General features: G+C 51.0%; 12 protein-coding genes across 12 annotated transcripts; 6 read left to right on the top strand and 6 right to left on the bottom strand.

Moving 5' to 3' along the window:
- Positions 1 to 145: 145 nt before the first annotated feature.
- Positions 146 to 1,894, top strand: BO85DRAFT_373347 (carotenoid oxygenase family protein; the record flags this gene model as incomplete). The annotated part of the gene is made up of 2 exons (XM_025656077.1): positions 146 to 208; positions 263 to 1,894. 2 exons carry the CDS (start codon positions 146 to 148, stop codon positions 1,892 to 1,894), a joined length of 1,695 nt encoding a protein of 564 aa, XP_025514989.1.
- Positions 1,895 to 2,197: 303 nt separating this feature from the next.
- BO85DRAFT_398281 (putative raffinose synthase protein Sip1) lies at positions 2,198 to 5,354 on the bottom strand. The gene is made up of 2 exons (XM_025657053.1): positions 5,043 to 5,354; positions 2,198 to 4,986 (listed from the first exon to the last, which is right to left on the bottom strand). Exons 1-2 carry the CDS (start codon positions 5,238 to 5,240, stop codon positions 2,368 to 2,370), a joined length of 2,817 nt encoding a protein of 938 aa, XP_025514988.1. The 5' UTR covers positions 5,241 to 5,354; the 3' UTR covers positions 2,198 to 2,367.
- Positions 5,355 to 5,771: 417 nt separating this feature from the next.
- BO85DRAFT_372780 (zinc-dependent alcohol dehydrogenase family protein) lies at positions 5,772 to 7,013 on the bottom strand (the record flags this gene model as incomplete). The annotated part of the gene is made up of 4 exons (XM_025656055.1): positions 5,772 to 5,816; positions 5,870 to 6,316; positions 6,378 to 6,767; positions 6,852 to 7,013. 4 exons carry the CDS (start codon positions 7,011 to 7,013, stop codon positions 5,772 to 5,774), a joined length of 1,044 nt encoding a protein of 347 aa, XP_025514987.1.
- Positions 7,014 to 8,640: 1,627 nt separating this feature from the next.
- Positions 8,641 to 10,323, top strand: BO85DRAFT_449796 (aldo/keto reductase). Its single transcript, XM_025660236.1, has 7 exons — positions 8,641 to 8,988; positions 9,038 to 9,184; positions 9,255 to 9,359; positions 9,407 to 9,688; positions 9,746 to 9,801; positions 9,851 to 9,996; positions 10,046 to 10,323. The coding sequence occupies exons 1-7, from the start codon at positions 8,920 to 8,922 to the stop codon at positions 10,213 to 10,215; spliced, it is 975 nt and encodes a 324-aa protein (XP_025514986.1). The 5' UTR covers positions 8,641 to 8,919; the 3' UTR covers positions 10,216 to 10,323.
- Positions 10,324 to 10,485: 162 nt separating this feature from the next.
- On the top strand, positions 10,486 to 11,718 carry BO85DRAFT_449795 (N-terminal L-serine N(alpha)-acetyltransferase NAT4). Its single transcript, XM_025660235.1, has 2 exons — positions 10,486 to 10,787; positions 10,861 to 11,718. The coding sequence occupies exons 1-2, from the start codon at positions 10,637 to 10,639 to the stop codon at positions 11,544 to 11,546; spliced, it is 837 nt and encodes a 278-aa protein (XP_025514985.1). The 5' UTR covers positions 10,486 to 10,636; the 3' UTR covers positions 11,547 to 11,718.
- BO85DRAFT_398272 (GPI-anchor transamidase subunit GAB1) lies at positions 11,529 to 13,180 on the bottom strand. The gene is made up of 5 exons (XM_025657052.1): positions 12,952 to 13,180; positions 12,832 to 12,896; positions 12,580 to 12,782; positions 11,908 to 12,530; positions 11,529 to 11,859 (listed from the first exon to the last, which is right to left on the bottom strand). The coding sequence occupies exons 1-5, from the start codon at positions 13,091 to 13,093 to the stop codon at positions 11,621 to 11,623; spliced, it is 1,272 nt and encodes a 423-aa protein (XP_025514984.1). The 5' UTR covers positions 13,094 to 13,180; the 3' UTR covers positions 11,529 to 11,620.
- Positions 13,181 to 13,336: 156 nt separating this feature from the next.
- On the top strand, positions 13,337 to 15,686 carry nop7 (mRNA-binding ribosome synthesis protein NOP7). Its single transcript, XM_025665142.1, has 3 exons — positions 13,337 to 13,403; positions 13,462 to 13,560; positions 13,636 to 15,686. Exons 1-3 carry the CDS (start codon positions 13,382 to 13,384, stop codon positions 15,531 to 15,533), a joined length of 2,019 nt encoding a protein of 672 aa, XP_025514983.1. The 5' UTR covers positions 13,337 to 13,381; the 3' UTR covers positions 15,534 to 15,686.
- Positions 15,687 to 16,027: 341 nt separating this feature from the next.
- On the top strand, positions 16,028 to 18,252 carry BO85DRAFT_520527 (uncharacterized protein). The gene has a single exon (XM_025665141.1). The coding sequence runs from the start codon at positions 16,286 to 16,288 to the stop codon at positions 18,191 to 18,193; it is 1,908 nt and encodes a 635-aa protein (XP_025514982.1). The 5' UTR covers positions 16,028 to 16,285; the 3' UTR covers positions 18,194 to 18,252.
- Positions 18,253 to 18,714: 462 nt separating this feature from the next.
- Positions 18,715 to 20,899, top strand: BO85DRAFT_421893 (NAD-dependent succinate-semialdehyde dehydrogenase). The gene is made up of 4 exons (XM_025657948.1): positions 18,715 to 19,076; positions 19,145 to 19,232; positions 19,304 to 20,573; positions 20,654 to 20,899. Exons 1-4 carry the CDS (start codon positions 18,951 to 18,953, stop codon positions 20,763 to 20,765), a joined length of 1,596 nt encoding a protein of 531 aa, XP_025514981.1. The 5' UTR covers positions 18,715 to 18,950; the 3' UTR covers positions 20,766 to 20,899.
- On the bottom strand, positions 20,887 to 22,925 carry BO85DRAFT_449790 (histidine phosphatase family protein). Its single transcript, XM_025660234.1, has 4 exons — positions 21,896 to 22,925; positions 21,720 to 21,837; positions 21,523 to 21,627; positions 20,887 to 21,468 (listed from the first exon to the last, which is right to left on the bottom strand). Exons 1-4 carry the CDS (start codon positions 22,671 to 22,673, stop codon positions 21,045 to 21,047), a joined length of 1,425 nt encoding a protein of 474 aa, XP_025514980.1. The 5' UTR covers positions 22,674 to 22,925; the 3' UTR covers positions 20,887 to 21,044.
- A 194-nt stretch (positions 22,926 to 23,119) lies between these two features.
- BO85DRAFT_449789 (50S ribosomal protein L36) lies at positions 23,120 to 24,060 on the bottom strand. The gene is made up of 3 exons (XM_025660233.1): positions 23,691 to 24,060; positions 23,544 to 23,578; positions 23,120 to 23,467 (listed from the first exon to the last, which is right to left on the bottom strand). Exons 1-3 carry the CDS (start codon positions 23,958 to 23,960, stop codon positions 23,428 to 23,430), a joined length of 345 nt encoding a protein of 114 aa, XP_025514979.1. The 5' UTR covers positions 23,961 to 24,060; the 3' UTR covers positions 23,120 to 23,427.
- Positions 24,061 to 24,432: 372 nt separating this feature from the next.
- On the bottom strand, positions 24,433 to 26,250 carry BO85DRAFT_459807 (threonine dehydratase, biosynthetic; the record flags this gene model as incomplete). The annotated part of the gene is made up of 3 exons (XM_025661674.1): positions 24,433 to 25,730; positions 25,790 to 26,006; positions 26,068 to 26,250. The coding sequence occupies 3 exons, from the start codon at positions 26,248 to 26,250 to the stop codon at positions 24,433 to 24,435; spliced, it is 1,698 nt and encodes a 565-aa protein (XP_025514978.1).
- Positions 26,251 to 27,120: the final 870 nt, after the last annotated feature.

Genomic DNA, 27,120 nt, shown 5'->3' with positions numbered 1-27,120 from the left:
TCACAACCCACTCCTCGCTAGAGTCAAGCAGATAAATAGTACGTGAACCCACCTCTCATTCTTCTCGGATTCATCATCAATCACTCCAACAGAAACCACCTTCAATTTACCACACACGCAGCATTCTCAGCGCTTTGCTCACACAATGTCCGCCATACAGGAAACTCGCATTGAAGACCACTTCAACAATTGGCCTAATGTCCAAGGCGTAAGACTTTCTCCTTGACACTCCTACCTTCTTCACTAACATTGTATCTCACAGTTCGACGCCAACTACGAGGAGAAAACACCCATCGAGCTCCCCGTCGAAGGCCAGATTCCCGCCTACGCAGCTGGTGTCCTCTATCGCACCGGACCGGGCAAATACAAGGTCGACACCGTCAATGGTGAGACCTTTCACGCCAGCCATTGGTTCGATGGCTTCAGTGAAACCCACCGATTCCAGCTCCTAGCCCCTGACAGCACCCATCCATCAATGCGCGTCTTGTACAACTCCCGCTTCTCCACCGACGCTCTCATCGAGCAAGTAAGACAGACCGGCGAGATGCACAAACTCAGCTTCGGCCAAAAGCGAGATCCCTGCAAGGTCGTATACCAAAAGGTCCAAACGGAGTACGAACCCGAAGAGAAACCCACTTCCACGGCCGCAAATATCGGAGTCACCCTGAGCATCAACATGCCAGGCCTCGCCGATAACTCCACCAACAATCACCGCTGGGACACATCTTCCGGGATCAAAACCCTGCACGCAAAAACCGACTTCAACGCCTTCAAGCAGCTCGACCCGGAGACCCTCGAGCCCATGACCCTCGCCAGCCAGCAGAACCTCCACCCCGACCTGAAAGGTCCCAGCACAGCCGCACACGCCCGCTCCGACCCCAAGACCGGCGACATCTTCAACTACAACCTGGAATTTGGCCCGGTCAACACCTACCGCATCTTCCGCACCTCCGCATCAACCGGCGAAACCACCATCCTGGCCACCTTCCCCGCAACCCCAGCATACCTACACTCCCTCCTCATCACAGCAGACTACGTCGTCCTCTGCGTCTGGAACGCCCACATCTCCCCCGCCGACTTCGGCTCCAACTCCGCAAGCTTCCTCGACACCATCAAGCCCTTCGACCCCTCCCTCCCAGCAACATGGTACGTCGTCGACCGCACCGGCGAACGAGGTCTCATAGCCACATACACCAGCCGACCATTCTTCTGCTTCCACACCATCAACGCGTGGCAGGAAACAACCCAGAACGGTGACACCGACATCGTCGCCGAACTAGTCACCTTCGACACCACAGACTTCATGCACAAACTCTACTACGAGTACCTCCTCTCCGACTCTCCCCACGCCAAACCCAGAACAGACGAGACTTACTCATCTGTCTCCCGCTTCCGACTCCCTGCTATCCCATCACCATCATCATCATCATCATCAGCACCTAACCCCGAACCCCAAAACCCCCAAGAAGCCCTCCTCGAATCCACCTCCTGCAAACCCTTCTCCCCCGAACTCCCCACCATGCACCCGGCCTACGTAACCCGCAAACACCGGTACATGTACGCCGTCGCAGACACAGGCAAATCCACGCTCTTCGATAGCATCATCAAGTTCGATAACGAGTCCGGAGAAACGAAGGTATGGTCCCATCATGCCCAGTCCCCCGGGGAACCGATCTTCGTTCCGAATCCGGATGGTGTGGAGGGGGATGGAGATGAAGATGATGGGGTGCTGCTTAGTGTGGTGTTAGATGGGTTGACGGGGAAGAGTTATCTGCTTTGTTTGGATGCGAGGAGCTTGGTCGAGTTGGGGAGGGCGAGGGTGGCTGGACCCGTGGCGTTTGGGTTTCATGGCCAGTATGTGCCGGTTAGGGGGTTGCCGACGGGGGATTATTAATTGGTTAATTTGTCTGGGAGGGAAAGTGGTGCAGGGGTGTAGTTGTGGAGTGGGAGAAATTGGCGATCTGACTGATCCTGGTCTTAAGGAGCTTGTTGTTATTTTTTGTGATATAATTGTAGTGTGATAATTGGCAGAATGGGATATATGTGTTATTGTTAGATGATATGAAAGGTTGAGCCCATGTAATATGCACTGACACTCTTAGTCCCCATCTAGCGTTTGGTATTAGTTGCTCCTAGGGGTTCAATATGCCACCAGTAGCTACTATTGAGTAGTAATTTCGCTTCCTTGGATACTTTGCTCAGAACAACCACTCTTATTAATCGTCTTGCTTGGCGAATATCTGGATATACTGAGTCTGTTCTTACTTTACTATACCTGTGCTAATATCCACTGACTCGAACCTTCTAAAAGGAATATCCCCTCCGAAGCAGTAACCGTCTCATCACCCAAATCCCTCTATGAATGTTTCAACCAACAAACACCTCAACAAGGACATCATTGCTCCACCCAGCCTTTAATCCCATCTCCTTCCACGCAGACAGGATGTCCACTGCCACCACTCTCCCCTCATCACCACCTTCCTTCCAGACAGTCTTCTTCGGTACAGGTCTCCCCAGTATCATGACCATGAAGTTGTCATCAACACTCCAGTCCGGCAAATCGGAGAAATAGATCCCCAGTACGCCCAAAGCCTTCAGACTGATGTCCAATCGCAGTCGGCCGTTGTCTTCAACGTAGATATCGGAGAAGATGGTTGCTGCGGCGCCGGTCATTTTTCCGATTAGGCCTAAGACTGCTACTTTCGTCTCTGGGGATGTTGTGGAGGCACGTTTCTTGGCCTTCAGGTGGAAGGTGTAAGTTGGGTATGTTGTTAGGATTTCCCAGCCCTTCGGTGGCAAAGTTACTGTGACTAGGGATGACTCTGTGTCCGGGACGCGCAGGTTCGAGGCAATCATGCCGCTGGTATGGGCGCGGATGATGTAGTCGCCTTGGGAGTCTTGGTGGATTCCTGGGAAGTCTAGGAGATGAGTTATGGTGGACTTCTCGGTAGTGGAGATGTTGAAGAGACCGAGGATGCCGCTGCCGGTTCGGGCCCAGCCTGTATATGTACCTACGCGCACTATGTGGCCTTCGTTATAGTCGTGATAGATGTCCATGGCACGACCGATCAAGCTTGGGCGGAGAATTACGGTTCCGTCGTGTATGGTTTTGGCAGTCATCTGGTCAATGAGAGACACGTCGTGCTTGCCGGGTTCGTCCGTGATGTATACTGGCCCTCCGGAGACACAACGTGCCGCGGCGTGAAAACCGGCGTACGGGTGGCTTGTTTGGAACATGTCCCAGTCGGGAACGACGTTCAGGTAGCGGGTCAGCAGGGCGTTGTGGGCGTTGCAAAAGATGTGCCATGGATGGGATGACTCGATATTAGGGAAGAAGTCGTCTGAGTTTCGAAGAGGAATAGTAGGCTTGGTCGTTGGGAGCTGTGAGTGGAAAATAGCTTGTGGGAACATTGACATGCAGGATATAGCCCTTGAGCTGAAGTGTCGCAACGTAGAGATGGACCATGCGTCCTGATAAGCGGTGATGAATCTTCTCCGGTCCTCTGGGTCTTTGATCAGATCGAGAAAGAACTGGGCGTCTGCCTTGACGGAGTCAACTCCAATGGAGGCAAGATATCTGTAGAAGTCGTCGTAGAATTTCTGGACATCATCTGGGTCGATTGCCAGCACCGAGCCATTCTCAAACGCATGCGAAATAGCTCCTCCCACAGCAGGCACTTTGATCTCTACTCTTTTTGTCTTGTATTTCTTAGCAAGATCACCCTCCGATGATATGCCTCCCCAGTAGCCGAGTATCGCATGCCAAACTGCGATGTGTTCGATGTTGGGATGCTTTTGACGAATGGCATCAATGGTCTGCTTAAAACCTTTGGGGAAAGCAGCTGGATTTCCTTCAAACTGCCTCCATCCCCTCTTAAATTGTGAGTCGGCCTCATCCAGCGTTTGCCAGTTGTCGTCAATGATGAGATTAGCTATCTGGATTCCATGAGACTTCAACGAGTCAAGACCACGAAGGATCTTCTCTTCCGTCAAATCTTGACCCAGTCCATTCCAAGTGCAGTAGGTCAAGCCGTCGTACCACTCAGCCATCCACTGTGTCTTCACATCCTTTTCTACCACCACTATATCGTCCGGCGGAGGCGAAACCGGGGCCCGCTTGTGATCAGATGTCTCTTGCTCGGCATATGGTCTTGCGAGCTTGCGAGCTTCGTATACGATTGCGCTCATTGCAACTTCATAATCCTCCGCAGCTGATGCTAGTATCTGGAATGTAGACGGCTCTGGATTGTCACTCAGAGATTTGACAATTACTTCCCCATTTTCGCCTGATCCAAAAGTGGTCAAGACATTATCCGTGCCAGACAACCCAAGAAGCACAATGTGTACTCCGTCAGTCCGCAGAAACGAGCACAATATGGCTTCTTCAGACAATTCAAATTTCCCTTGTCCATGTCTTGGGCCGAGCCATGGAGCCCAGATCCGCACTAGGGAAAAATACCGCAGGATTGATGTAGGAACTCCAAGAGCCAGCTCTTTGTACCCGGATTCACCTGCATGAGCTGGCTGGGCTTTCCCCGAAAGATGCCACAAGTTTGAACCAGGCGATTCGCTCTTTCTTGGTTCAATATCGATATCGGCAGACATTCCCTCAAAATAATTCCTGAACTCTGTTGGAGTCGTCTCCAGCGAAGTGAACACCGGCTTCTGTGAGCCGAACACCAATATCCCATCACTTGCACCCTGTTGCTGGTTCACCCATTGCCATTCGGCATCTGGATTGATTCGATAGCGAACAGTGAATTGTGCATGCCCAGGATCCGAGGGGAGAGCTATTTTCCCCGAAAAGACATTACGGAAGTAGTGATATTCTTCTTCGCTGCCGTTCATCAGTGGTGCCACGGTAGACCCGCGACTCTCGAGTGAAGTTGCGGTCCACTCAGAACTAGAGATGTTGTGCCATATTTGGATATCCCAGGGTTGCACGGGGAATGAGGTGCTTGATTCTAGCACGACGGTGAAATTAATCTATCGGGATCAGCTATCATTCGACAGTGTGATGGAAGACGGGTGTTATTATCTACCGTATCAGGTTCCGTGGATCCCGAGCTCCTGGACCCCCTTTGGTGACATGTTATTTGACCCAAGGGAGGATAGCACGTTACTCGAGCAAGCAAACTCATCTGTGCCGGACGAATGAATCTTATCTGGGACTTCTTGATGTTCTTGCGATCGGGTCCGTAGATCGGCAAAGTCGATCTATGTCTTGTGTCGGCTTGCATCTGGACTGATTGCCGGAGATATTGGCAGGAATTGGATGTGAAAAAGTAAGGTTGGCCGGAAAAGCTGGAAAGCTCACATCAACTTGGATTGACGGATGGAGAAAGCTGGAGTCGTTGCGGTGATGATGATGAAAGAAGTCGAGGCGCAAGATGAGGTGGCGATGCGGGGAGGGGAGACCTTCCTCGTCCTTGATTGGCTTGCAGGATGACCTTGTTGGCCTTGCGTTTACAGTCAACAAGCTGTTGATCAACTTGATTTGAATTTCAGATTCCATGGTAGATAATCAGCCCTTTGTTGCAAGTACCTTTTTGTTAGATTTACTGTCACAGCTAGCACCGTGTCGTTGCTGGACTAGGTATGCAGTGCATTTCTGTTCGCTATATAGTAGTTCTTAGACCTACAAGGAAAATTTTTATTGACGTTACTCGTATAATTCTTTCAATATATGAAATTGTAATAAATTATATTGGTATTCGTGCAATCATACAATTTACGTCGTATCTAAGGGATCTGCCTCGCCACTATCGCATTTATTCGATCTTGATGGCCAGCTTGCCAAAGTGGTTGCGTCCCCACTATTTTTTCATGTTAGCAATCGAACAAAACATTATGCGAACAAGCCACTCACCATGTACTCGTAGGCTTCCCGAGTCTGCTCCAGGGTGAAGACCTTCTCATCCACAACCGGGTGGATGTTGTTGGCCTCAATAGCCCTGACCATGTCGTTCATCATAGCCTTGCTACCAACATAGATACCACGGACAGTACAGATATGGCTCAAGGTATCGAGCACGTTGGGCATGGACTTGGGGTCAACGCCACCGACAAATCCGATGATGCTGATCACACCCTCGAACTTGATGCACTTGAAACTCTCGTTGAGGGTACCGCTGCCTCCGACCTCGATAATGTGGTCCACACCGACGTTGTCAGGCGTCAGCTTGCGGGCCACATCACCCCAGTTAGGCTCAGTCTTGTAGTTGATGACATGGTCGGCACCCAATTCCTTCAGTTTCTTCGCCTTCTCCTCAGAGGAGGTAGTAGCAATGACCCTTGCGCCGGCCGCTTTAGCAAACTAGTGAGGTATCTGCGTCAGCCTTGGTGTGTTCTACAAGCGCTGGGCATGGGAATCTTACCTGCAAAGCGAAAATGCTAACACCTCCGGTTCCCTGCACCAACACAGTCTGACCAGGCTGCAAAGGCTTCAAGCCATACAAAGCATTCCAGCTCGTCAGAGCAGCGCAGGATAGAGTGCTGGCTTCGAGGTGGTTGAGGTTCTCAGGGCTCTTGACGAGACCGTTCTCGTTGAAGGCACCGTACTGACGGAGGGTTCCATCAATAACACCACCAAGACCAGAGCTGGCACCGCGGCCATCGATAGGGCCGTACTGGTGTTGCTGGTTGAACAGAGTGACAACCTTGTCACCCTTCTTGAACTGAGTCACCTTGGAGCCAGTCTCGACAACCTCACCGGCACCATCGGAGCCAGGAACAACCGGGAAGTTGAGCGCAAAGGGATATTGGCCCTGCAAGAATAGCAATTATTTGTCAGAAATACAGCGTAACGGACAGAAAAACAGCTGGCTGGCAGCTGGGGATGAGAAACACACCTTGGGGATGATCAGGTCACGGAAGTTCAACGACGCAGCGTGGAACTTCACCAAGACCTCGTTCTCACCGACTTTCGGGATAGGGGCTTCGCCAAAGGTGAGGCCATCGAAGTCGTTGTCCTTGTTGAGGACGGTCCACTGCTTCTGAGATGTAGCGCCCATTTTTCTGATATGTCTTTGTTCTGGAAGGTGGAGGTGCAGCGAGTGACAGGTGACAATAGCAACAGAATGTGATCAACCCTTAGAATTCATCTTGGTTGGGAGGTTTGTAGCTTTTTAAAGAGCTCTTGCTCTTGGTTTATTGACGTAAGTGGGCAAGCTCCACTTGAGTGACGGTGGGCTTAATAATAAGGCCACAAGACTTAGTTAAGGGAATGAAGGTTTAGAATATGGAGACCTGAGCTGAACCAGCAAATCAAGGTACGCATAGAGAAGGCAGTTGTTCCCACGATGATTCTTTTGCTGATAAATCCGTTCTTCCATCATTCTATGCGAGTGGGGCATCGATAGTATGAGTCGTGCCTGAAACCTCCAGCATATAGTATGCTGGCGATCAATTCGTTGCGCCTTCGTTTTTCCATGCTGATGTATTGTTGACAATCTGAAATCAGGCAATTAATCATCACCGTGCAGCAAATTCTCTTATCTATAGCAGTAATTGAGCAAAAGCCGTGACTTTCCTCGCCTAAGGAAGATGGTGGAAGATAAATGAATAAGTGAAGGTGGGCGAGGTGGACCAGGGGCCCCGCCAGAGTAAGAGCAGACTTTTCCTGTTTTGTGTCGGTCTTCTCCCTTTTGGCTTCCCTTACCTTATCGGGATTATCTCGGGGACTGCAATTAGGCCAACTTATGTGCTAGTAAATCAGTAATATATATGTTTGTATAAGTCAAATGCAAAGTATCATTACTTTCCTGAAGAGAATATGTTGCATGAGAAAGCCGTCTTACATGTAAGCACCTAGTATTCGGTGAGTGGCGCGGGGCACGTGGGCGTTGGAGGGACAACCGCTTCCCCGGGTTCGAAGGCCGAGAGGACCTTGGTTTTCAAACGCCGAAAAACCGGCCCGCCAGCCATTGACAGAATAGTTGTAACGTGTTGACAATAATACTGATAAGCTGCCCCTGGCAGTCATCTATGTATACCGGGCACGGGGTGTTTTATGTGCATCGTGACCCGGATTCAAGACTATCAGCCCGCACAAGCAGTACGCGGATAAGCCGAGGGAATTCCGCGCATTCCTAGGCGCTTTACATCGCGATCATTAATTCTCCGACACCCCATAAACCAGCTTTATCTCCGTTAATTTACAACCCCGGGATTCTCTCTCGCTCTAATAACATTCAACAGTCCATAATATGGTCATTATCCGGTTTCAATTCCAATTCTGGGACATTTAGGTCACGATGTTGAGGAACAAGTGACGTAGGCTTCGAGATTGCCGGAAAATAACTACTTTGTAAGAAGCTACGCAGCATCGCCATCCTGGTGCGACGTCGCCAGAAGCTTCTCCTTACGACGGTGTTGGAAGCCGGTTCTATAATCCATAATATAGAGGGCTGCCCTCCTGTCAGACTATCAATGATTATACAGAGCCCAATAGTCAACCGGTCTATTGTAGTAGTAGTAGTAGTCCCGACCACATGTTTGTCCTAAAATGATTGACAAAATACTCTATTTATCATTACTGCAATACTGCAGTTGTAGGATGAATATTGGAATTCTCTCCGCGTCAGATAGTATAGGTCATGCTGTCCAGCCATTTACCTGGCGAACCCAAGCGGGACCTAAAGCATCGCGCAATCACCCAGCAGGATGAGTTGACAACAGACACGGCTAAATTGCACCATCCATCACTCGACCAGTGGATTTCATAGGCTCAGTGCTTGACATGATTTGATATCGCATTGCGCGGACGGGATCGACGGTTGAATGAGGGGTAATCAGCTATCCCCTCACTCCTGACCATGGCGCTCTCTTTTCCCCTTGAACTTTACATTCGTGGCTTCTGTTCACTTACACAAACATCACATCTCTCCCAATACTCCATACAATCATTCCTACAACAACATGTCTTTGGGACGTACCTTCAAGCTAAACTCGGGATACGAGATCCCCGCCGTCGGTTTAGGAACATGGGTATGCGAAGCCTTCGCGAAATCAACTCATCGCAAACTGACAGTCGCAGTTATCCAAACCCCACGAAGTAGAGAATGCGGTCGAGGCAGCTCTGCGCTCTGGATATCGTCATATCGATGCCGCCGCCATCTATCAGAACGAAACAGAAGTCGGAGATGGATGGAAGAAATCAGGAGTGCCGCGCGAGGAAATCTTTGTCTGTACCCATGTCGCATTGCCTAATGCCATGTGCAGTCAACTGACAGCCGCCTTTCATGGCCTTCTAGATCACTAGCAAGCTATGGAATACCCACCATCACCCCGAAAATGTAGAAGAAGCCGTCAACAAGACCCTCAAGGATCTCCAGACCGACTATCTCGATCTATACTTGGTACGTCAATAACTATACTCATCCCCAGATCGTACTAACAAACCCAGATCCATTGGCCCGTGGCATTCATCCACCAGAACTCTTTCCAGCCTCCCCTAGACCCGGTGACAAAACGCTTCCAGCTGGCAGACGTTCCGATCTCTGAAACCTGGAAAGCCATGGAGGACCTAGTCCGAAAGGGCAAGGTTCGCAGTATCGGTGTGAGCAACTTCACCGTTGAGAAGGTAGAGGAGCTGCTCAAGACCGCGACTATCCCGCCTGCTGCGAACCAAATCGAGGCCCACCCGTACCTACTCCAGCCAAAGCTCACTGAGTATCTGAAGGAGAAGGTAAGCACCGTTTTCGTGACGGCTGAAGTGATGGCTCTGCTGACAGAGATAAACTAGAACATCCTTCCCGTCGCATACAGCCCTCTGGGGAACAACATCTACGAGCTACCTCGGTAGGTATCGACGATACAATATCTTCGTCGCCCGCTAATCCATCTGCAGTGTCATCGACGACCCCCAGGTTCAAGAAATCGCGAAGAAGCTGGAAAAGGAGCCCGCTCAATTGTTGATCTCATGGGCTGTCCAGCGCGGCACGGCCGTCTTGCCAAAGAGTGTTACCCCATCCCGGATTGAGAGCAACTTCCAAGGTAGTTCTTGTATACTTCCCTCTGTGTCACGATTCATTAACGATAGTAGACTTCATCATCCCCGACGCCGAATTCGAGGCCCTGAACAAACTCGATCGCAACACGCGCTACAACTACCCCTTCCGCTGGGGAATTGACATTTTCGGGGAACTGGGAGCTGAAGAGGCTGAGAGACGGGCTGAGGAGTTTGCGGCAAAGTTGAGAGCTGAGGAAGCTTAGAGACTTGTATCCTGTGTACTACTACTCCTGCTCAAATCTGTCAGTCACCCTTTCAATATATATAGCTCGCAGCTAGTAGTATTATGAACACGACAGTGACAAGGAAAATGCAAAACAAAACGTAGACAATGCAAACAATATCTCTAAAAGCTCCATAAACCCCAGAAATAGCAACATACCCTCCACCATGCACAACACACCCATGCATGCATGTACAACAGTCCATCCCGGCACAACGCCCTGCCATGGGAAAACTGGACAACGGAAATCCCGCACATCAACCAATCACCTCGGCCACACGACACATCAATTCTTCAACACTCAGCGAGGCATTTATACCAATAACACACCTCCCTTAGAATTCTAAACAAAGAGAAACACGAAACACTTATATATCAAAACGCACATAAAGCGAGCGAAAATGTCATCATCCGTCCAAGCAGGCCGAGTAACCAAGAACACCACTACTACAACTACCGCGCGGCGGAGACGCGTACAACACCCGAAGAAGACACGAGCTAGTATTAAGTCCCAACCACAAGGTCATGAGTATGAGCGTAATGGGAGTCAATGTACGTCAGATAAAAGAAATACAATAAAAATATCCTATAACATAAGAAAATTATAATTCTAACTACATCGCAGACGACCCATCATTATTATCATCACTCCCGCTCGTCGAGCGCACCAACCAACTCAGCATCCAAGAATTCACTTCAAATTACATCAGCCCAGAGTTTATGACATACGCCTCTCGACCCGAACCCCCATCGTCATCTGACGAGCAGAGGTATAAATTTTCCGTCCACTCCGCAGCCAGCATCCCCCCCAATGACCTAAATGCATGCTTCGAACTCATCGAGGAGACATCATCCGAGGCATACAGGAATTCCTCGACGGGGTGGTCTCCCAGTAAGAAGAAGAAGGAGATGAAGCTTCCTGATATGAAGTATTTGGTTGTTCGTCGGAAAGAGTTAACACCAAGTGATGGTGAAGGGGAAGTGGTCGGATTCATGTCATTTATGATTACGTACGAAGACGGGAAAGAGGTGGTGTATCTCTACGAGATCCATTTGTCGGCTGGGGTGCAGAAGCAAGGGCTCGGGAAGCGGCTACTGCTTGTGCTGATGGAGATAGGGAGACGGGTTGGGGTGGAGAAGGCGATGTTGACGGTGTTTACGTCGAATGGCGTGGCCCAGAGGCTTTATGAGGCTATTGGGTTTAAGACGGATGAGTATAGTCCTCGGCCGAGGAGGTTGAGGAATGGGATGGTTAAGGAGCCGGATTATAGGATTATGTCTGTTAGGTTGGATGGGGGGCCGTATGTATGACCTATTGAACATTTGATTCTTTGGATGGATGCTAAGGTGTGGGTATGTAGATTAAAGTACAGTTACACTTGAATTTAAACTTGTCGCACTTCTTTGCCGCGCAACTCCGGGTTGTCGTGTTCCCATTCGTCGCGGAGGGCGGCGAAGATGGTGTCGGCTAGTAATATTGATAGACCGAGACTCCATACAAGAGTGATGGCGTAGAAGAAGTTGGCATTGCCGGAGCCGGCGTAGATCCAGAGATGGTAGAATGCGGGTCCTAGGAGAGTGGCGTAGAGAAGGGCGGAGATTGCGAAAAAGGTGTATCGCATCACTAATAGCATTAGCACATGTCAATGGATGCAGTGGGGGATGTGCTTACGAGGGAAGAGGTGGCGGTAGAGTGGGAGCAGAGCGAAGTATAATGACGCGTCGGAAATGCTGGGATATGGTTTGAAAATGGCAAAAATCCCCAAAAGGGACGTCAGCACGAACAAAGGCTGCCGGCGCAGTCGCACAGTAAGACCGCCCATGTACGCAGCCAAGTGAAGCCAGAACACCCCAAGGAAGAACTCTCGGAAAGAATCGAAGATTTCGATGAAGAAGTACCACCATAGACCAACGTTGGGGGTCAGGTCAGGCACGAGCAACTGGAAGCCATATGTCGCGGAGATGAAAGTGTAAAAGTCGCCAATCAACAATGTAGATATGCCAAGCAGTCCCAGAATGCATGCAAAGAAGACTGCGAAGTGTTGTAGAGCGAACGGTAGGGTACCGGAGGAAACCTTAGTCTTCTGGACTCGCTGGTCGTAGCATAGAAGAACAAGCGGAATGAAAAGAAGTGCTGGATATATCGACAGGTACGATGCAAGCCCCAGAGACAGCATTGCATTCAGACTGTTTCCGGTGACAGCGCTCGAAAAGGCGTATAGGATTCCAGTCGTAGTGAACACCCCGGTCGACCGGCCCAAGCAGGTAGCGATGGTGAAGGGATTGAACAGGAACCTGACAGGGTCAGCACCGAGAAACACAAGTATAGATGTCCGCCATTTACCATGCCGCAATAGACACTCCATCCCATCTGATATGCTTTCGCAATGCCGAATAGAATCTCCCCGATACCGCCTGTCCTGAATCCGAGATCGTAACCAGAGCATTTGCGTTCACCAGGTCTATCATCGAATAGAATAACGCCGTAGGAAGAGGATGGGATTGCGCGTTCGGTAGGAGGGAAAATAGAGGAAGAAGTAGCGGTGCCTGTGCTCTGTTAGGAGGGTTCACTTGAATGTATAGTCGTCGGTTATACCTGGTGGAAGACGCCTCCATCATAGGGGGAAACATTGCGCATGTACAGGAAAAGACCCTCTTGAACTATAAGAGCGAGTATTAGCTTCCAGTAGCCTCAAGACTGCTACCTCTGACTGACGTCTTTTGAAGCTGGTCACCGGTGTTGATACCTCGACTCTACCCGTCAACAAGTCGGGGAGTGAGGGGAACAATACTGAGAGAAGAAGTCGCAGGGCCAGAGCACCACCAAACACGGCGGCTTTCCTATGATCTACCCCCATACTGACTTCAAAGAAGCTGATCACTCAGCGCATACCCGTATTGATCAAGAGACGGCCTATGCAACGGCCGTGAAACGCTTGGGGGAGTTGGAGGCCGCGGATCTCCAGCTGTCCGGTTGGCTTCACGTGCCAAGACTCCGCGCATTTCCCTTTTCCGCCGTGCACGGACCACTCCGAGCTGCTGATCCAGAAAAGTAAAAGAAAAAAAAAACTTATCGAGATTTTTCTGGTTATCGGGATTTTCTCCAATCTTCAACCCGCAACACTTGCACCAGAACAGTCGCAAACATGGCTAAGATTAAGAAGAAGGGTACATACACTCCTAATTTTCATGCGAAAATTTCATGCTAACAATCTCCGTTTTTCAGGAACCTCTGGCCAGGCCAAAAACTACATTACCAGAACCCAGGCCGTGCGCAAACTTCAGATTTCCCTCCCGGATTTCCGTCGACTATGTATCTTCAAGGGTATGCATATCCTTTCGATGGATTGAGGGTTTAAATCATATACATGGTGCTGATTCGTTCTCTGTCGCAAAACAGGAATTTATCCCCGTGAGCCCCGGAACAAGAAGAAGGCTTCCAAGACTTCCACTCCCAACACCACTTTCTACTACACGAAAGATATTCAGTTCCTCCTCCATGAGCCCCTCCTGAGGAAGTTCCGTGACCAAAAGGCGCTTGCGAAGAAGATTGCCCGCTCTCTTGGACGTGGTGAAGTCTCTGATGCGTCCCGTTTGGAGAAGAACCATGCGCCGAAGCTCACCTTGGACCACATCATCAAGGAGCGCTACCCGACATTCATTGACGCTCTGAGAGATCTCGACGATGCCTTGTCTCTGCTGTTCCTCTTTGCAAACCTCCCCTCTTCTCCCCATGTCCCAGCCAAGACCATCGCTCTCTGCCAGCGGGTTACCCACGAGTTCCAGCACTACCTGATCACCACGAACTCCCTGCGCAAATCTTTCCTATCGATCAAGGGTATCTACTACCAGGCGACTATCCAGGGACAGGACATCATGTGGCTTGTGCCCTACCGCTTCGTGCAGCGTGTCAACGGCGACGTCGACTACCGTATCATGGCCACCTTCGTCGACTTCTACACGACTCTGCTCGGATTCGTCAACTACCGTCTTTACTCGACTCTTGGTCTCCGCTATCCCCCCAAGTTCGATAAGAGGAGCGACGAGAATGGTGCTGAGTTGGCGGCCTTCACTCTGGAGGGTCGCACCGTCGGCGAAGCCCCCAAGGCTCTCGAAGCCAACAAGCAGGCGAGCAAGCCTTCCAACCAGGAAGTCTCCAAGGAGGTTCAGGCCAAGGTCGACAAGGTCATTAAGACCGCAGGCTTGGATCAGACCAAAGACGAGCAAGTTACCGAGACAACCGAAGAAGCTTCTGAGGCTATCGACAAGTTCGAGCCTACTGCCCCCGAGGCCGACACTCTTCCCCAGCCCGACTTGAGCGGCGATGAGGCTGGTTCTCTGTTCGCACCTTTCGTTTTCTACGTTTCCCGTGAGGCCCCCAAGGCGCCCCTGGAGTTCATCCTTCGCGCCTTCGGCTGCACCAGGATTGGATGGGACGCTGTCCTCGGTGACGGAGCTTTCACCCACGATGAGACGGATACTCGCATTACCCACCAAATTGTCGATCGCCCTTCTCTGCCTGAGTCTTCGCTGCCTGCTATCCCTGCTGCTTCGACAGACGGTGCTGCCCAGAAGGTCAGACCGGGTACCCGCATTCCCGGCAGAACCTATGTCCAGCCCCAATGGGTGTGGGACTGCATCAACGAGGGCAAGCTCCTCCGTGCTGATCTGTACGCCCCTGGCGCCACTCTTCCCCCTCACCTGAGCCCGTGGGTCAAGCCTTCCAAGGGTGGCTATGACCCTCGCGCCAGCTTGGCCGAGCAGGAGGAGGAAGGTGAGGCAGAGCTGGACGAAGACAGCGACGAGGAGATGGAGGAGGCCACTGATGAGAAGAAGGCCGAGACCAAGGAAGAGGAGTCCGAGGCTGAAAGCGAGGAAGAGTCCGATATCAACGGTGGCATGGATGTCGCTGAGACTGATGAGGACGAGAGCGAGAGCGAGGAAGAGGACGAGGACTTCGGCGGCTTCGAGGACAACGAGGCCGCCTCCGAGTCTGAGGATGAAGAGGAAGCCGCCCGGACACAGCACCAGAAGGAGCTGGAGGCTGAAGCTGCTGGTCTTCCTTTCTCGTCTGGTGGCGGTGCTGGCGAAGCAGCCAAGAAGAAGTCCGCTCAGGCCAAGAAGATCGCCTCCAAGAAGCGCAAGGAGGAGGAAGAGCTGGAGAGGCAGAAGATGATGATGAGCCGGAAGAAGCGCAAGCTCCTCGAGAAGATGATGTACTCGAACAAGCAGAAGTCCGAAGAGGCTGCCAAGCTGCGGTCTAAGCGGAGAAAGCTCGAGAAGGAGGGCCAGAAATGAAGTTAGGCACATAAAAGTTGGCTTTTCTGTGACAATAGAATGATATCCTGCTGGGATTTGGAAGCATTCCTATATTGGCGTCTTGATTCTTTGTATTTATCATAGCATTCAGTTAGAGTGTTGTCTAATAAGTATACACGTCTACCGTCTGACCAGGATATGTCTGCTGTATGATTTCTGCTAGATTTCAATACTACAAAGAGCCATGTATAGGTTCAATATGGGTTTAATCTTCGGGAGGTTGGGTAAGAATAAATTTGGAGATCAGTTCACATACTACCATACGAGACTAGCCACCCTTACATAGCAACTGAGTACATCCTACCTTGAATAAATTATGCTCATCTCTCGACACCGTATGATTCAATGTGTTAGTAAAAAGAAAGCAGTGGACCTATCGTGATGTCCAGTAGACATGTATCAAGTCACGTGCATTCGACTTTTTCGTCTTGATCCGCGCCATTTAATAAGTCTTCCAACAACAATCCCGAATCCTTAACTTAGAAGTGCGCAATTTGTTTCTGATCACGCTGGTTGTATGGATACTTATGCAATAGATTGGCAACTCTAATTCTCCGAAGATAAGCCTGCAGCCACACCGCCAACGTTGATGATCATCAACCGAACGACCATCTAGATAGTCGCTATCTAGCCGAATTTGCTGCATATGGGCCTGAACTCAAAAGCCTCTATTTTATTGATTTATGTACTCAAAACCAAGCCACCTGCTCTATAAACGCCAACTCTGAGGCATGTCCTCACCCTCAGGCGCGCGCTTTAGCCCGCCGCAGTCAGCTCAACCGTACAGGTCCATCTTCGGAGGTCCGAGCAGCCAAGATGTTGCCGATCTGGTACCCTACCCAGAAACGCAAACTGGGACAGGAGATAGCCAGCAAGATCTTGATGTGATTATGGAAGAGGAGCCGATCGAAAATGATCACTCAGATGCTACGTACGTTGAGAGCAATGACGATGAACAATCTGGTTCAGACGCGGATAGCTATGCATCGGCACCCCAGTCACCTGAAAAACAGCGGCGGCTGCGGCAGCAGAAGCAGCCACCTCAAAAAGCTACTGAGTATGATTACCAGCGTGATTCAGAGACCCCTCCAGCGCATTCGTACCGTCCCAACAGATTCCGCGGGCCTGAGTCTACATGGAGAAAATTGACTGCCGAAGATAGGCAGAACGCTCAAGCTCTGGAAGATATTCGTGCTCGAGATCTAGCTGCTCATCTGTACAATGCTTATGCGCTTCGGGTTCGGGCGCGGGAGATCGCAAGACGGGCAACCGAGACAAATGAGCAACTACTGGATGAGATGGATACATTTGCTCCCCCGAAGCGCTGGACAGCATGGCCTTTACCTTCAGCCGAGGTGCCTAGACCGGATGAGGAAATACGGAAAAGTCTCGATGATGCTTGGACGCTGAGAATGCAGCCAGATCCTCGACCAAGCGCCGAACTAGAGGAATCGATTATGGCGTTCATGTTACGAACAGCCAAAGAGAGGTTTATGGCTAGGGAATGGGATTATGAGTCGAAGCCATTTACATCACATCGAAGAAAAAGATCAGCATCTCAACACGAGACGCAGGACGAAAGTACCGCATGGGAAAGCGAGCGTGAGGGTGCGGATGGCGTTCCACTACGCCCTACTGTCCAGACGGACGACGATAAATCAAGACGACAACTACGCCCGCTCACTCGGAATATACTCTCGCGGTTTGATGATCTTCTCCTGGGCCTTCATCGTGCCCGTAAGGGCGGAGTGGCAGCGGACGACAGCTCCGCAAGTGACTGGCAGACCGACACTGAGAGTGTGATGTCTGGCTCGTCACCTCGTAAGAGAAAAGTCAATTCTCAAAGAGACAGAAGCCTGTCGAGAGGAAGAAAACGAACCCGACGGTCATCCTTCAAGAGCGGATCGAGCGACGCTCGTTCTCGTAGTGCGCATGTATCAAGCGAACCGGAGTCAAGTGTATATAGCTCCTCTCAAGCAACTTCACGACACAGATCACAGTCACAACACTCTTCCCGCTCACGGGGCCGCTCCGTCGGTAGCGATCGTCGACGGTCCGCGAGTCGTATTCGCCTCGGGATACGGGATTGGAGCGAGGTGCTAGGTGTCGCGTCCATGATAGGCTGGCCACCAGCCGTGGTGATGCGAACAGCACAGAGATGCTCAGCCTTGTTTGGTGAAGATATGGCTTTCCAGGTGCTCAAAGAAGGCAAAATCAAGCAAGATATACAAGACGACGATACCAAGATCTGGAAATACGAAGAAAGCGAATCGGAACCAGAAGTTGAGACCGATCTTGAGCCCGAATCTGAGGCCGAGGCTGAAATCTCACAACCGTCTCGGTCTCAGAGCAGACGGCCACGCTCTCGTGCCGCTTCCATCAAGGGAGGCTCGACATCGCGAGCCAACAGTACGGCGCCTGAAGACACCGGGGATGGGTCTCGACCGAAAGGAAAGGGGGAGCATCGCAAGCAGGACTTGATCTGTCCTATCCGGGCGTGCTCCAGGCATGGCAAGGGCTTCTCGCGGACATGGAATCTCAATCTGCATATGAAGCGCATGCATCCGAATTACCGTTCCAAAAGCGAGGGCAGGTCCTCGACAGGCACGCGTGGTGAAGATGATATCGATAATGAGTGATATCTTACTAATCTAATACTTTGTGGCCAACTGCCCAATGTGTATACTTGTCGAAGAAATGACTCCCAATTGGTGTTGTATTGATCGGTGATGCGCATTGTATATGTCGTAATAAACTGGTATTACAGTTACAGGTACCGGAAGTCCAGCATTTTCCTATTGGAGTAAGCCCCGGAGCTCTCATGTCGGCATTCGATGATTGGCCACTATCACCGAGGCCAGGGATAGCATATCGATATGGTATTCCAATTACGCAAATGTAATATATCGAGATACAGGTGCAACAGAAGCCAGCTATGGCCTCAAATGCCTTCAGTTTAGCCTTGATACTTTTCAGAACTCGAGGTTAGTAACCATACAGTACTCTCATTTTTCTGAACCTGACAGCAACCCTGCACTGTTGTGGCGGCGCAACCGAAAGCTCCGAATGACGTCTACCCACGTGACCGGCAGCTCCCCCGCTTGAAGGCCGCCGGTAAGATTCACGGCGCATTGCCATTGCCAGAATCCACTGCTAGTTCCGAGAATAAATAGCTGGTCTTGTCCGGGATTGATTGAAAACTCCCTTAGATCTCTATTTAATAACAGGCTGCAGAAAGTGGTGGTACACCGATCCAAAAACACGACACCCTCCCAGACAAACCGAGGTCTTCCCGCACCGAACTTCGGAACGAAGAGCGAGAGAGCAGCAGCTGGACATCTGCTCGTCCACACGACCCACTGGGTGTGATTGCGATTTATTTTCAGTACTTCAGTCATGGAGAGATTTATTCGTCCAGTTTCCCGGCAGCTCCTGAGACCGCGCCTTCGTTATCCTTTTGCCATTCCTGCTCCTATCCACACTAAACGCCTAGTTTCCACCATGGGTTACAACGTTCCTCAGGTTCGTGTTTGTTACAATTCGTCTCTTATCTACGAGAACCAATTGCTAATTTAGCGGTCATAATGTAGCTCAAAGATCAATCCCTTTTCATCCAAAAGGCATACGTCAATGGCGAGTGGGTAGACGCTCAATCCGGACAGACCTTCGAAGTCCACGGTAGGCCATATACCTTTCACCACCAACAAGCCCAAAGACCAGCTATACTCATTACAGAACCACTTCTACAGACCCTGCTTCCGGAAAGCTCATCGGAACATGCCCCGAATTCTCCGCCGCAGATACCGAGAAGGCTATTCAAGCCGCCAAAGAAGCCTTCCCCAAGTTCCGCACAACGCTGTCCCGCGAGCGCGCCCGCATGCTGCGCAGATGGTACCAGCTCATGATCGACAACGCCGACGACCTAGCCACCCTGATAACCTGGGAAAACGGAAAGCCACTCACCGACGCCAAGGGCGAGGTGAACTACGCCGCCAGCTTCTTTGAATGGTTCAGCGAAGAAGCTCCCCGCATCTACGGTGACACTATCCCCTCCTCCGTGCCCGGCAACCGGGTCATGACCCTGAAGCAGCCCGTCGGTGTCTGCGGTCTCATCACACCCTGGAACTTCCCCGCCGCCATGATCACCAGAAAGATTGGCCCTGCCCTCGCAGCCGGCTGCACCGTTGTCGCGAAGACCCCCGGTGAGACGCCCTTCACGGCTAACGCCCTCGCCGAGCTGGCCCACCGCGCCGGTATCCCCAAGGGTGTCGTCAACATCGTCACCGCATCCCAGAACACTCCCGAGGTTGGCGAAGCCATCACCACCCACCCCGAGGTCCGCAAGGTCTCCTTCACCGGCTCCACCAACGTCGGTAAGCTCCTCATGAAGCAGTCCTCCTCGACCATCAAGAAGGTCTCCTGGGAGCTCGGTGGCAACGCCCCCTTCATCGTCTTTGACGACGTCGAGGACCTCGACGCTGCCGTCGCCGGCGCTGTGGCCTCCAAGTTCCGTAGCTCCGGACAGACCTGCGTGTGCGCGAACCGCATCTACGTGCAGCGCGGCATCTACGATGAATTCGCCAAGCGCTTCGCCGAGAAGGTCAAGAACTTCAAGTTGGGTGCTGGCTTCGAAGAAGGCGTTACCCACGGTCCCGTTATCCACGACCGCGCCGTCAACAAGGTCGACGAACACGTTCGCGACGCTGTGTCCAAGGGCGCAAAGGTCCTGACGGGCGGTCAGAAGGCCGCTCACCTTGGTCCTAACTTCTACGACTTGACCGTCCTCACGGAGATGAACAAGGATATGCTCGTCGCTTCGGAGGAGACTTTCGGCCCTGTGGCGGGTCTTTTCCCCTTCGAGACAGAGAAGGAAGTCGTTGACCTGGCTAACAAGGCTGAGGTCGGTCTGGCCGGGTACTTCTTCAGCAGTAATGTCAAGCGCATCTTCCGTGTTGCGGAGGCGCTGGAGGTCGGTATGGTGGGTGTTAACACAGGACTTATTAGTGATGTTGCTTCGCCGTGAGTATACCCTTGCTTACATTTCTTATTCGTTGAATGTTGTTGTTGAATGATCCTTGCTAACTGGTTTGGTTGAATAGATTCGGCGGTGTCAAGCAGAGTGGCTTTGGTCGCGAAGGAAGCAAGTATGGTATTGATGAGTTCTTGGTGGTCAAGAGTGTTACTTTTGGAGGAATTGATCCTCTTCAGTAGGTTATGGGTATGTAAATTGGGATATTAGATGGGTTGGTCGGTTGGTTGGTTTACTGGGAACTTATGGGTGTTGTTCAAATTATGCTACTTTTATATATTTATGGAGCCATGACGGAATGTATCATTTCAACTTCAATTTCATTCACTCACCCACCAACAACAGCAATAGTAGCCTATACAACACCGTCTCTACACATACTATCATCTCGACCTCCCCTTCTAATTATGTACCCCTTTCCTCAAAGGTACTGATAACCACTACATGAAAAGAATAATCAATCAAGCCAACCCCCCACACCTCCCCCCAATCCTAAAATTGTCCGCCGTCGAAGTATTCCACCCCCACCAAAACTCCATGTTTTGCTTATCATCCTCAGGAACCTCACACTCACTCACATAACTCGGCAAGCTTCCCACAAAATCCGCGTACTCGTCCATCGGACACGAATACCCCGGCCCACTCTGACAGTCCTCCAACGGCACAACCGCCTCGTTCAGGACCAGTCGGACGAAGATCCCGCCCGGCGCGAGGGCAGAATCAGTGCAGTTCATGCGCTCGATCGTGAGACGCCCGCCCATCGGGACTAGGTCCGGGGCAGACCAGGCGGATGGGGGGAAGGGGATGCGGGTTTTGTTCAAAGGGGTGGTGGGCGTGGCGATGCCGAGGGCGGTTATTATGGGGGTTATGTTGGTGTCGTGGCAGCTGGTTGGAGTCATTGTTAGTATGAGGGAAGGGGGAGGGGGAAGGGGGAAGTACAAGTTGAAGAAGAGAGGGCCGGATGAGGAGGGGCCTTGTTGGAGGAGGGTGAGGGTTGCGTTTAGGTAGAGGGCGCCGAGGGCGCGGGTGTATTTGTTGCCGGGGCTGTTGGTGTCATTTTCATTGTTATTAGTACTGAATGTTCATATCGTGGTGGTATGATATGGCTGAAGCTTGCTTGGGATTTGGGGGTTTACCCTGCGCAGTAGTAGTAGTTGACGTTCCAGACATGTGCGAAACTGATCCATTCGTCTGTGGTGAAGACGTCGATCCAGGGGGATGAGGAGCGCGTGTTGAGCTCGTAGGCGGTCATTACTGCCTATTGTTAGTGTGTGCATCGGTTTAATAGGTATAGATGAGAAGGGGTATTCACGTATAAGTGAGTATACGTCAGTCCAGTTCAGGTTGAGACCCTGATACTGAGCGTTCAGTCTGTCCGCAGCGACATCGAACTGAGGCAGATAGTACGGCATTTCGTCGCAGATGCTCTGTGCATCATCGTCCTGTACATGACATGTTGGTGTCAGACTATCGGCGCCCTGGCTGTCAGATTCAGAGATGATGTTGAGCGCTGCCTTGGTGGCGTAGCTATCATTCCCGAGAAATCCTTGTCCGAAGTTCTGCGCTGTGCTGATGATCCGTTGGAAGTCGGCAGTAAATAACGGGAGAATGGTCGACTCGTTATAAAGATTCCCATAGCGCTGGCGGTACGCCCTGCCATGGTTGTATGCGCTTGTTAGTCCTGCATATGGCCCTGTCGAGGTCTCCGCCTCGTAGCAGTCAGATGGGACGAAGTAGGTCCAGTTACTTAGGAATGCTACATCGCCGCCACTGTAGTTACCTGCGATGGAGTCGTTGACTTTCTTCAGGGCCTGTTCAATGGAAGTCCCTTCGTCTGATGCGGGATATCGTTCACCGTGTCGTTTGACCATGATCACTTGGTCAACGGAGCATTGTGCTGGAGGGTCCCGACTGATTCCGTATGATATGCGGTCCACATAGGGACCACGGACGCCGTCATGTTTGAGGAAGTTCTCGCCGTCCAAGACTTGTTGGGATATGAGAGAGTCGGAGAAAGTGTACGAGCTGCTTAGTGCAGTGGTTGCTGGGATGGACCATAAAGAGAAGATTCCTACCCAGAATCGTGCCATGACGATGACTGAGAGCGCAAGAGTTAAGGGTGTTGCTTGCAGACTATTCCTTCAGGATCCTGCATCAATGTGCCAGCACATTCCAAAGCTTATGGTAGAAGGAGTGTGACTTCACCAGGTATGCTGATGCAGGTTGTAAAAAGGGGTCGATCAGTGGAATGCTATGTTCGACATCATTCGAATATGGACGAGCCTAGGAGCATCCCTTGCATGCTGCCTCGGGAAGAAATGCAAACCGTGCGGAGTCGATCGGTCAGTAAATTGAGCATGGCTTCGAACCTGATCATGAAGAGGTATACCCCGCATATGTCGAGGAGGCGAGGATGCAAGAGAAGCAGATTATGGAACCGTCGGATCAGGAAAAGTATCGCATGAGGGCTCCGCGCATCCGAAGTACGACTAACCCCCAAACAACCACCAAGATATCAAGTTCACCCGTGGCAGAGTAGTTGAAAAAAGAGAATTCCAATATATAGACACAATTAATGTACAGACAATGCAATAAAGCGCCTAACCAACCAGTTGGTCGTATCCCATAGCAAATGCGCGGTTTTCCCAATGTCGAGACCCAGTAGTAGTAGCCGTATACCCACAATACATCTATCCACGATTTGTTTACCACCGTCGCAAGGTCAGGCAGAGGTCATGCAAGTAATGCTAGCTCTTCCATCGGCTTCAGTTGATGTTCAATGCAAGCAAATCTCGTTCGAAGGTACGCTCATTCTCTCATGCTCTCGCAATCGTTTCTAACCATCTATTTCCCTTGGCGTTGCTTGTGCTTCGGGTTCTTGGAGCTATTGCAGAAAATTGTATGTTAGCGATCATACTATACTATAGTGAGCTTTGCAGCTCGCATCAGCGTAATCTTACCAGATAATGTAGACGCGGTTCTTTCTCCGCACAGGCTGCAGATCCACTGTATTAGCCTCATTCCAACAAAGTACACACAAGCCCCAATAAATGCAAACTTCTGCAACAGTAGATAAAAAAGCCGAGTCAGATAGAATCACGGCATACCTTGCAGCCATCACACAACCGCTTCACGGACGAACGAGTCTTCATCCCCCGGACCTGCTCAACTTGTCTCAATGTGGACCCCACACTAGCAACTCCGACATTGTTGGTCTGCTTTCCAGAGCGCAAAAGGCGAAGGCCATTGCCAAGGGAGAGGCGAGCGATTTGCGAGAAAGGGCGCGAAACGAGAGCGGCGGACCGGCGAGAGAAGGAGGGGAGAATTTGACGGAGGGCACCGGTCGAGGCCCCAAAGACGGAACGGAAAGACAGCATGGTGTCGGTTGGCGGATAGACGATAATTCTATAGCCGCCGAAAATCTGCGAGAGAAGGGAGGATCTCGAGGGAATCTAGACTCGAGACAGCTATATTGGCACCGCTCATCATCAAATGTTCGGAATCCCTTCGGAGCAAATGCTGGCCGGAGTTACTGTACCGCCGAGTTCCGATGTCCGACCAATCATGTTTGGCTGCCACTAATCCCGAAGCATTTACTATAAACATCTCGCAAGACAACGAACTTTACTTTTTTTTTATGGCTGATATTGATAATTTATGGAGTGAGTATCATGCTTCATTAAAGTATATACGAAGAAAAGCCCCAAACTTAGGTACACAGATTGGTCTATCTTCCACATGCCCAATAGAACGCCTAAACATTTCAAACAAAATCCATCAACGGCCCACACTGTGTTTTCTAGAACTCTAATGTGATCAGAGAAAAGCAAATACTGTACCGGAATTCCTCTACCGCAAGAAGGTCTTGTAGGTAGGGGAATCGGTATGTTCAGTGAAGGGGTAAGCCAGATCGCTGAGGAAAGCCTCCAGCTCTGCCTTCTCGTTCTCGGGGCATTGGATACCCGCAAGCACCTTGCCAACATCACCACCGTAGTTACGGTAGTGGAACAGAGAGATGTTCTGATTGGGACGAAGGGTCGTCAAGAACTTGGCGAGAGCACCAGGACGTTCGGGGAACTCAAACATGAACAGCCGTTCATCCGCGACGTCGCTGCGACCACCAACCAGGAAGCGCAAGTGTCTCTTCGCCAGCTCGTCATCACTGAGATCCTTCGTATCCATGCCACCTCGTACCAATTGGCTAATAATCTTGGCCAAATCATCCCGGCCAGTAGCGGCGGACAAGGAGATGCCCATCAGAACATCGGCCGACGAATCACGGGCGTAACGGTAGCTGAACGCGGTAACTGCATGAGGAAGAACAACCTCAACGAGCTTCGCAAAAGCGCCCGGCTTCTCGGGGATCCTGACGCTCAAAAGCGCTTCCTTCCGCTCTCCCAGAGCCGCACGCTCAGCAACAAAGCGCAGGCGGTCGAAATCCATGTTTGCTCCGGAGGCGATAGCGCACAGCTCCCGGCTCGTGTCTGGGCTGGGGTTGTTTGTGGCGTACTTCTTGAGACCGGCCAGAGCCAGAGCACCCGCCGGTTCAATGATAGACCGTGTGTCCTCGAACGCATCCTTGATGGCGGCGCATGTCTCATCGGTTGTGACCTGAACGACCTCATCGATGACTTCACGCGCAAGTCGGTAGTTCTCCTCTCCGACAGACTTGACAGCAGCACCGTCTGCGAACAGTCCCACGTCCTTCAGGAACACTCTAGAACCCGAGTCGAGAGACTGGGCCATGGCATTGGCATCTTGGGCCTCAACGCCAATGATCTTCACGTGCGGTGCGATGCGCTTAAGGTAGACGCCAATGCCAGCAATCAGACCTCCTCCACCGACGGCACAAAAGACAGCCTCCAGCTTCTGCAGATTGGCTTGGCGCAAGATCTCCATGCCAATGGTGCCTTGTCCAGCGATCACGTAGGGGTCATCGAAGGGGGGGATCATGGTCAGTCCGTGTTGCTCCTGCAACCGGTATGCTTCTTGCTTAGCTGCGTCGAAGTCGTCTCCGTGCAGGACCACGCTACCACCCAGGCGGGCGACATTCAGATGCTTGATAGCGGGGGTGCCCGATGGCATAACAATAGTCGCGGGGATCTTCAATTTCCGAGCGGAGTAAGCAACGCCCTGCGCATGGTTTCCTTTTCATTATGTCAGTCGACGAGTGTCACCATGACTAGTTCACACCGACGCCACCCACCTGCTGAGCACGCAATGACTCCCTTCCACCGTTGTTCGTGGGTCAAGTGCGCCATCTTGTTGTAGGCTCCACGGAGCTTGAAACTGAACACGGGGAGAAGATCCTCTCTCTTCAGGAGCACACGGCACTCCAAGCGATTGCTGATGTTGACCGCATGGTGAAGCGGGGTCTCCTCGATAATGTCGTAGACACGGGACGTCAGGATCAACCGGAGATACTAAACACAAGAATGGCATGAGTAATTAGATAGAGGACATAAAACTCCATTGTAGACTCACGTCTGGTGTTCCATTGGGAAGAAGGAAGGCGTCAGGGATGCCATAATCGACTGTTGATCGCTCCTGGCCATCCACCTTGTCCGAAGTGGGAGACGGAGCAGCAGAACGCTCGTTCAGGGTCAGGTTGTCCAACTTGGTAGCAACGGGGTACGGAACGCCGTTCTCAGTGACTTCGCCCGGCATTATGGCGTCTTTGTGGGGTATATGTGAGAGAATTGAATGTGATAAGAACAAAGACAAAGACCAGAGTCCGGCGGAAATCCTCTGAGTCAACCAAACGAAAAGTCCGGCGGTGGCACTAGATCCGAGTCAATCAGGTGTATTCCGTGGGGAATTCCGTGATCGGAGCGGAAAAGTTTTATGTCATCAACCCTCCATTCCAGCCCTAAGTTCTAGGCCGGCAATAGTTGAAAAATGGTTTATGTTGAGGAATAAGAAAAGACATGCAAAGAATTCAGGAGCATATTTGGGCGTCGCAGGATCATAGTACTATTATCGAGGTAGTATTCTTGCATTTTCCCCCCTTAAGTATTCCGCGGAAGCGGCAACAAACTGCCTACTCAATATTCGTCTCAGACATTGCGGTCTTCATATACTTACCCCGTAATGCTATTCATGGTTGAAGTGGGCCTGAAGGAATCCATGCACCACCACCAGAAGACGTAGGAAAGTCTTTACGTACATGCTTCTTCCCAGCCAATGAGGTCAGATGTTATCCTATGACAGGCTTTGAGTCTCACAACAAGCTTGATGAACCATCTGTCAAGGTTAAGAAAACTCCGGGTGCGCTTTTCCAAAAAATTTGCCCAATTAAGGAATAGGCAAAAGCAGAAATTATTCACATGATCCGCCATCGAAAGTGATACTTTGACTTGATTTATCCAAGATCATCAGTCATAACTTGACTTGGTAATACTATGGTCAAGAGCAGGCGTCTCACGAAGGTACATTATCATCTCCATATATTGAAGATCTGCAACTCTAAGTTTCAGCTCTATGAGGCTATGCTTGACAGGGAAAAAGCACCTGGTATACACAGTCGAGGCATAGCAC

Source organism: Aspergillus piperis (assembly GCF_003184755.1).
Source record: "Aspergillus piperis CBS 112811 unplaced genomic scaffold BO85scaffold_10, whole genome shotgun sequence".
In the NCBI taxonomy this organism is placed as follows: domain Eukaryota; kingdom Fungi; phylum Ascomycota; class Eurotiomycetes; order Eurotiales; family Aspergillaceae; genus Aspergillus; species Aspergillus piperis.
This window is presented reverse-complemented; position numbering and strand designations above follow the sequence as displayed.

Excerpts from the sequence above, each read along its gene's own strand:
- BO85DRAFT_398281 (XM_025657053.1), bottom strand. The coding sequence starts at position 5,240 with ATGCAAGCCGACACAAGACATAGATCGACTTTGCCGATCTACGGACCC. Across the intron at positions 4,987-5,042 it reads GATCCACGGAACCTGATACG|ATTAATTTCACCGTCGTGCT; the intron begins GTAGATAATAAC and ends TGATCCCGATAG.
- BO85DRAFT_449796 (XM_025660236.1), top strand. The coding sequence starts at position 8,920 with ATGTCTTTGGGACGTACCTTCAAGCTAAACTCGGGATACGAGATCCCC. Across the intron at positions 8,989-9,037 it reads CCGTCGGTTTAGGAACATGG|TTATCCAAACCCCACGAAGT; the intron begins GTATGCGAAGCC and ends TGACAGTCGCAG. Across the intron at positions 9,689-9,745 it reads CTGAGTATCTGAAGGAGAAG|AACATCCTTCCCGTCGCATA; the intron begins GTAAGCACCGTT and ends GAGATAAACTAG.
- BO85DRAFT_449795 (XM_025660235.1), top strand. The coding sequence starts at position 10,637 with ATGTCATCATCCGTCCAAGCAGGCCGAGTAACCAAGAACACCACTACT. Across the intron at positions 10,788-10,860 it reads TGAGCGTAATGGGAGTCAAT|ACGACCCATCATTATTATCA; the intron begins GTACGTCAGATA and ends ACTACATCGCAG.
- BO85DRAFT_398272 (XM_025657052.1), bottom strand. The coding sequence starts at position 13,093 with ATGGGGGTAGATCATAGGAAAGCCGCCGTGTTTGGTGGTGCTCTGGCC. Across the intron at positions 12,897-12,951 it reads GGTGACCAGCTTCAAAAGAC|TTCAAGAGGGTCTTTTCCTG; the intron begins GTCAGTCAGAGG and ends TCGCTCTTATAG. Across the intron at positions 12,531-12,579 it reads GGAGTGTCTATTGCGGCATG|GTTCCTGTTCAATCCCTTCA; the intron begins GTAAATGGCGGA and ends TGACCCTGTCAG.
- nop7 (XM_025665142.1), top strand. The coding sequence starts at position 13,382 with ATGGCTAAGATTAAGAAGAAGG. Across the intron at positions 13,404-13,461 it reads GGCTAAGATTAAGAAGAAGG|GAACCTCTGGCCAGGCCAAA; the intron begins GTACATACACTC and ends TCCGTTTTTCAG. Across the intron at positions 13,561-13,635 it reads TCGACTATGTATCTTCAAGG|GAATTTATCCCCGTGAGCCC; the intron begins GTATGCATATCC and ends GTCGCAAAACAG.
- BO85DRAFT_520527 (XM_025665141.1), top strand. The coding sequence starts at position 16,286 with ATGTCCTCACCCTCAGGCGCGCGCTTTAGCCCGCCGCAGTCAGCTCAA.
- BO85DRAFT_421893 (XM_025657948.1), top strand. The coding sequence starts at position 18,951 with ATGGAGAGATTTATTCGTCCAGTTTCCCGGCAGCTCCTGAGACCGCGC. Across the intron at positions 19,077-19,144 it reads TGGGTTACAACGTTCCTCAG|CTCAAAGATCAATCCCTTTT; the intron begins GTTCGTGTTTGT and ends GTCATAATGTAG. Across the intron at positions 19,233-19,303 it reads ACAGACCTTCGAAGTCCACG|ACCCTGCTTCCGGAAAGCTC; the intron begins GTAGGCCATATA and ends CCACTTCTACAG.
- BO85DRAFT_449790 (XM_025660234.1), bottom strand. The coding sequence starts at position 22,673 with ATGGCACGATTCTGGGTAGGAATCTTCTCTTTATGGTCCATCCCAGCA. Across the intron at positions 21,628-21,719 it reads AACTACTACTACTGCGCAGG|CCCCGGCAACAAATACACCC; the intron begins GTAAACCCCCAA and ends TGACACCAACAG. Across the intron at positions 21,469-21,522 it reads GGCCCTCTCTTCTTCAACTT|CTGCCACGACACCAACATAA; the intron begins GTACTTCCCCCT and ends GACTCCAACCAG.
- BO85DRAFT_449789 (XM_025660233.1), bottom strand. The coding sequence starts at position 23,960 with ATGCTGTCTTTCCGTTCCGTCTTTGGGGCCTCGACCGGTGCCCTCCGT. Across the intron at positions 23,579-23,690 it reads GGTTGTGTGATGGCTGCAAG|CCTGTGCGGAGAAAGAACCG; the intron begins GTATGCCGTGAT and ends GTGGATCTGCAG. Across the intron at positions 23,468-23,543 it reads AACCGCGTCTACATTATCTG|CTCCAAGAACCCGAAGCACA; the intron begins GTAAGATTACGC and ends TTTCTGCAATAG.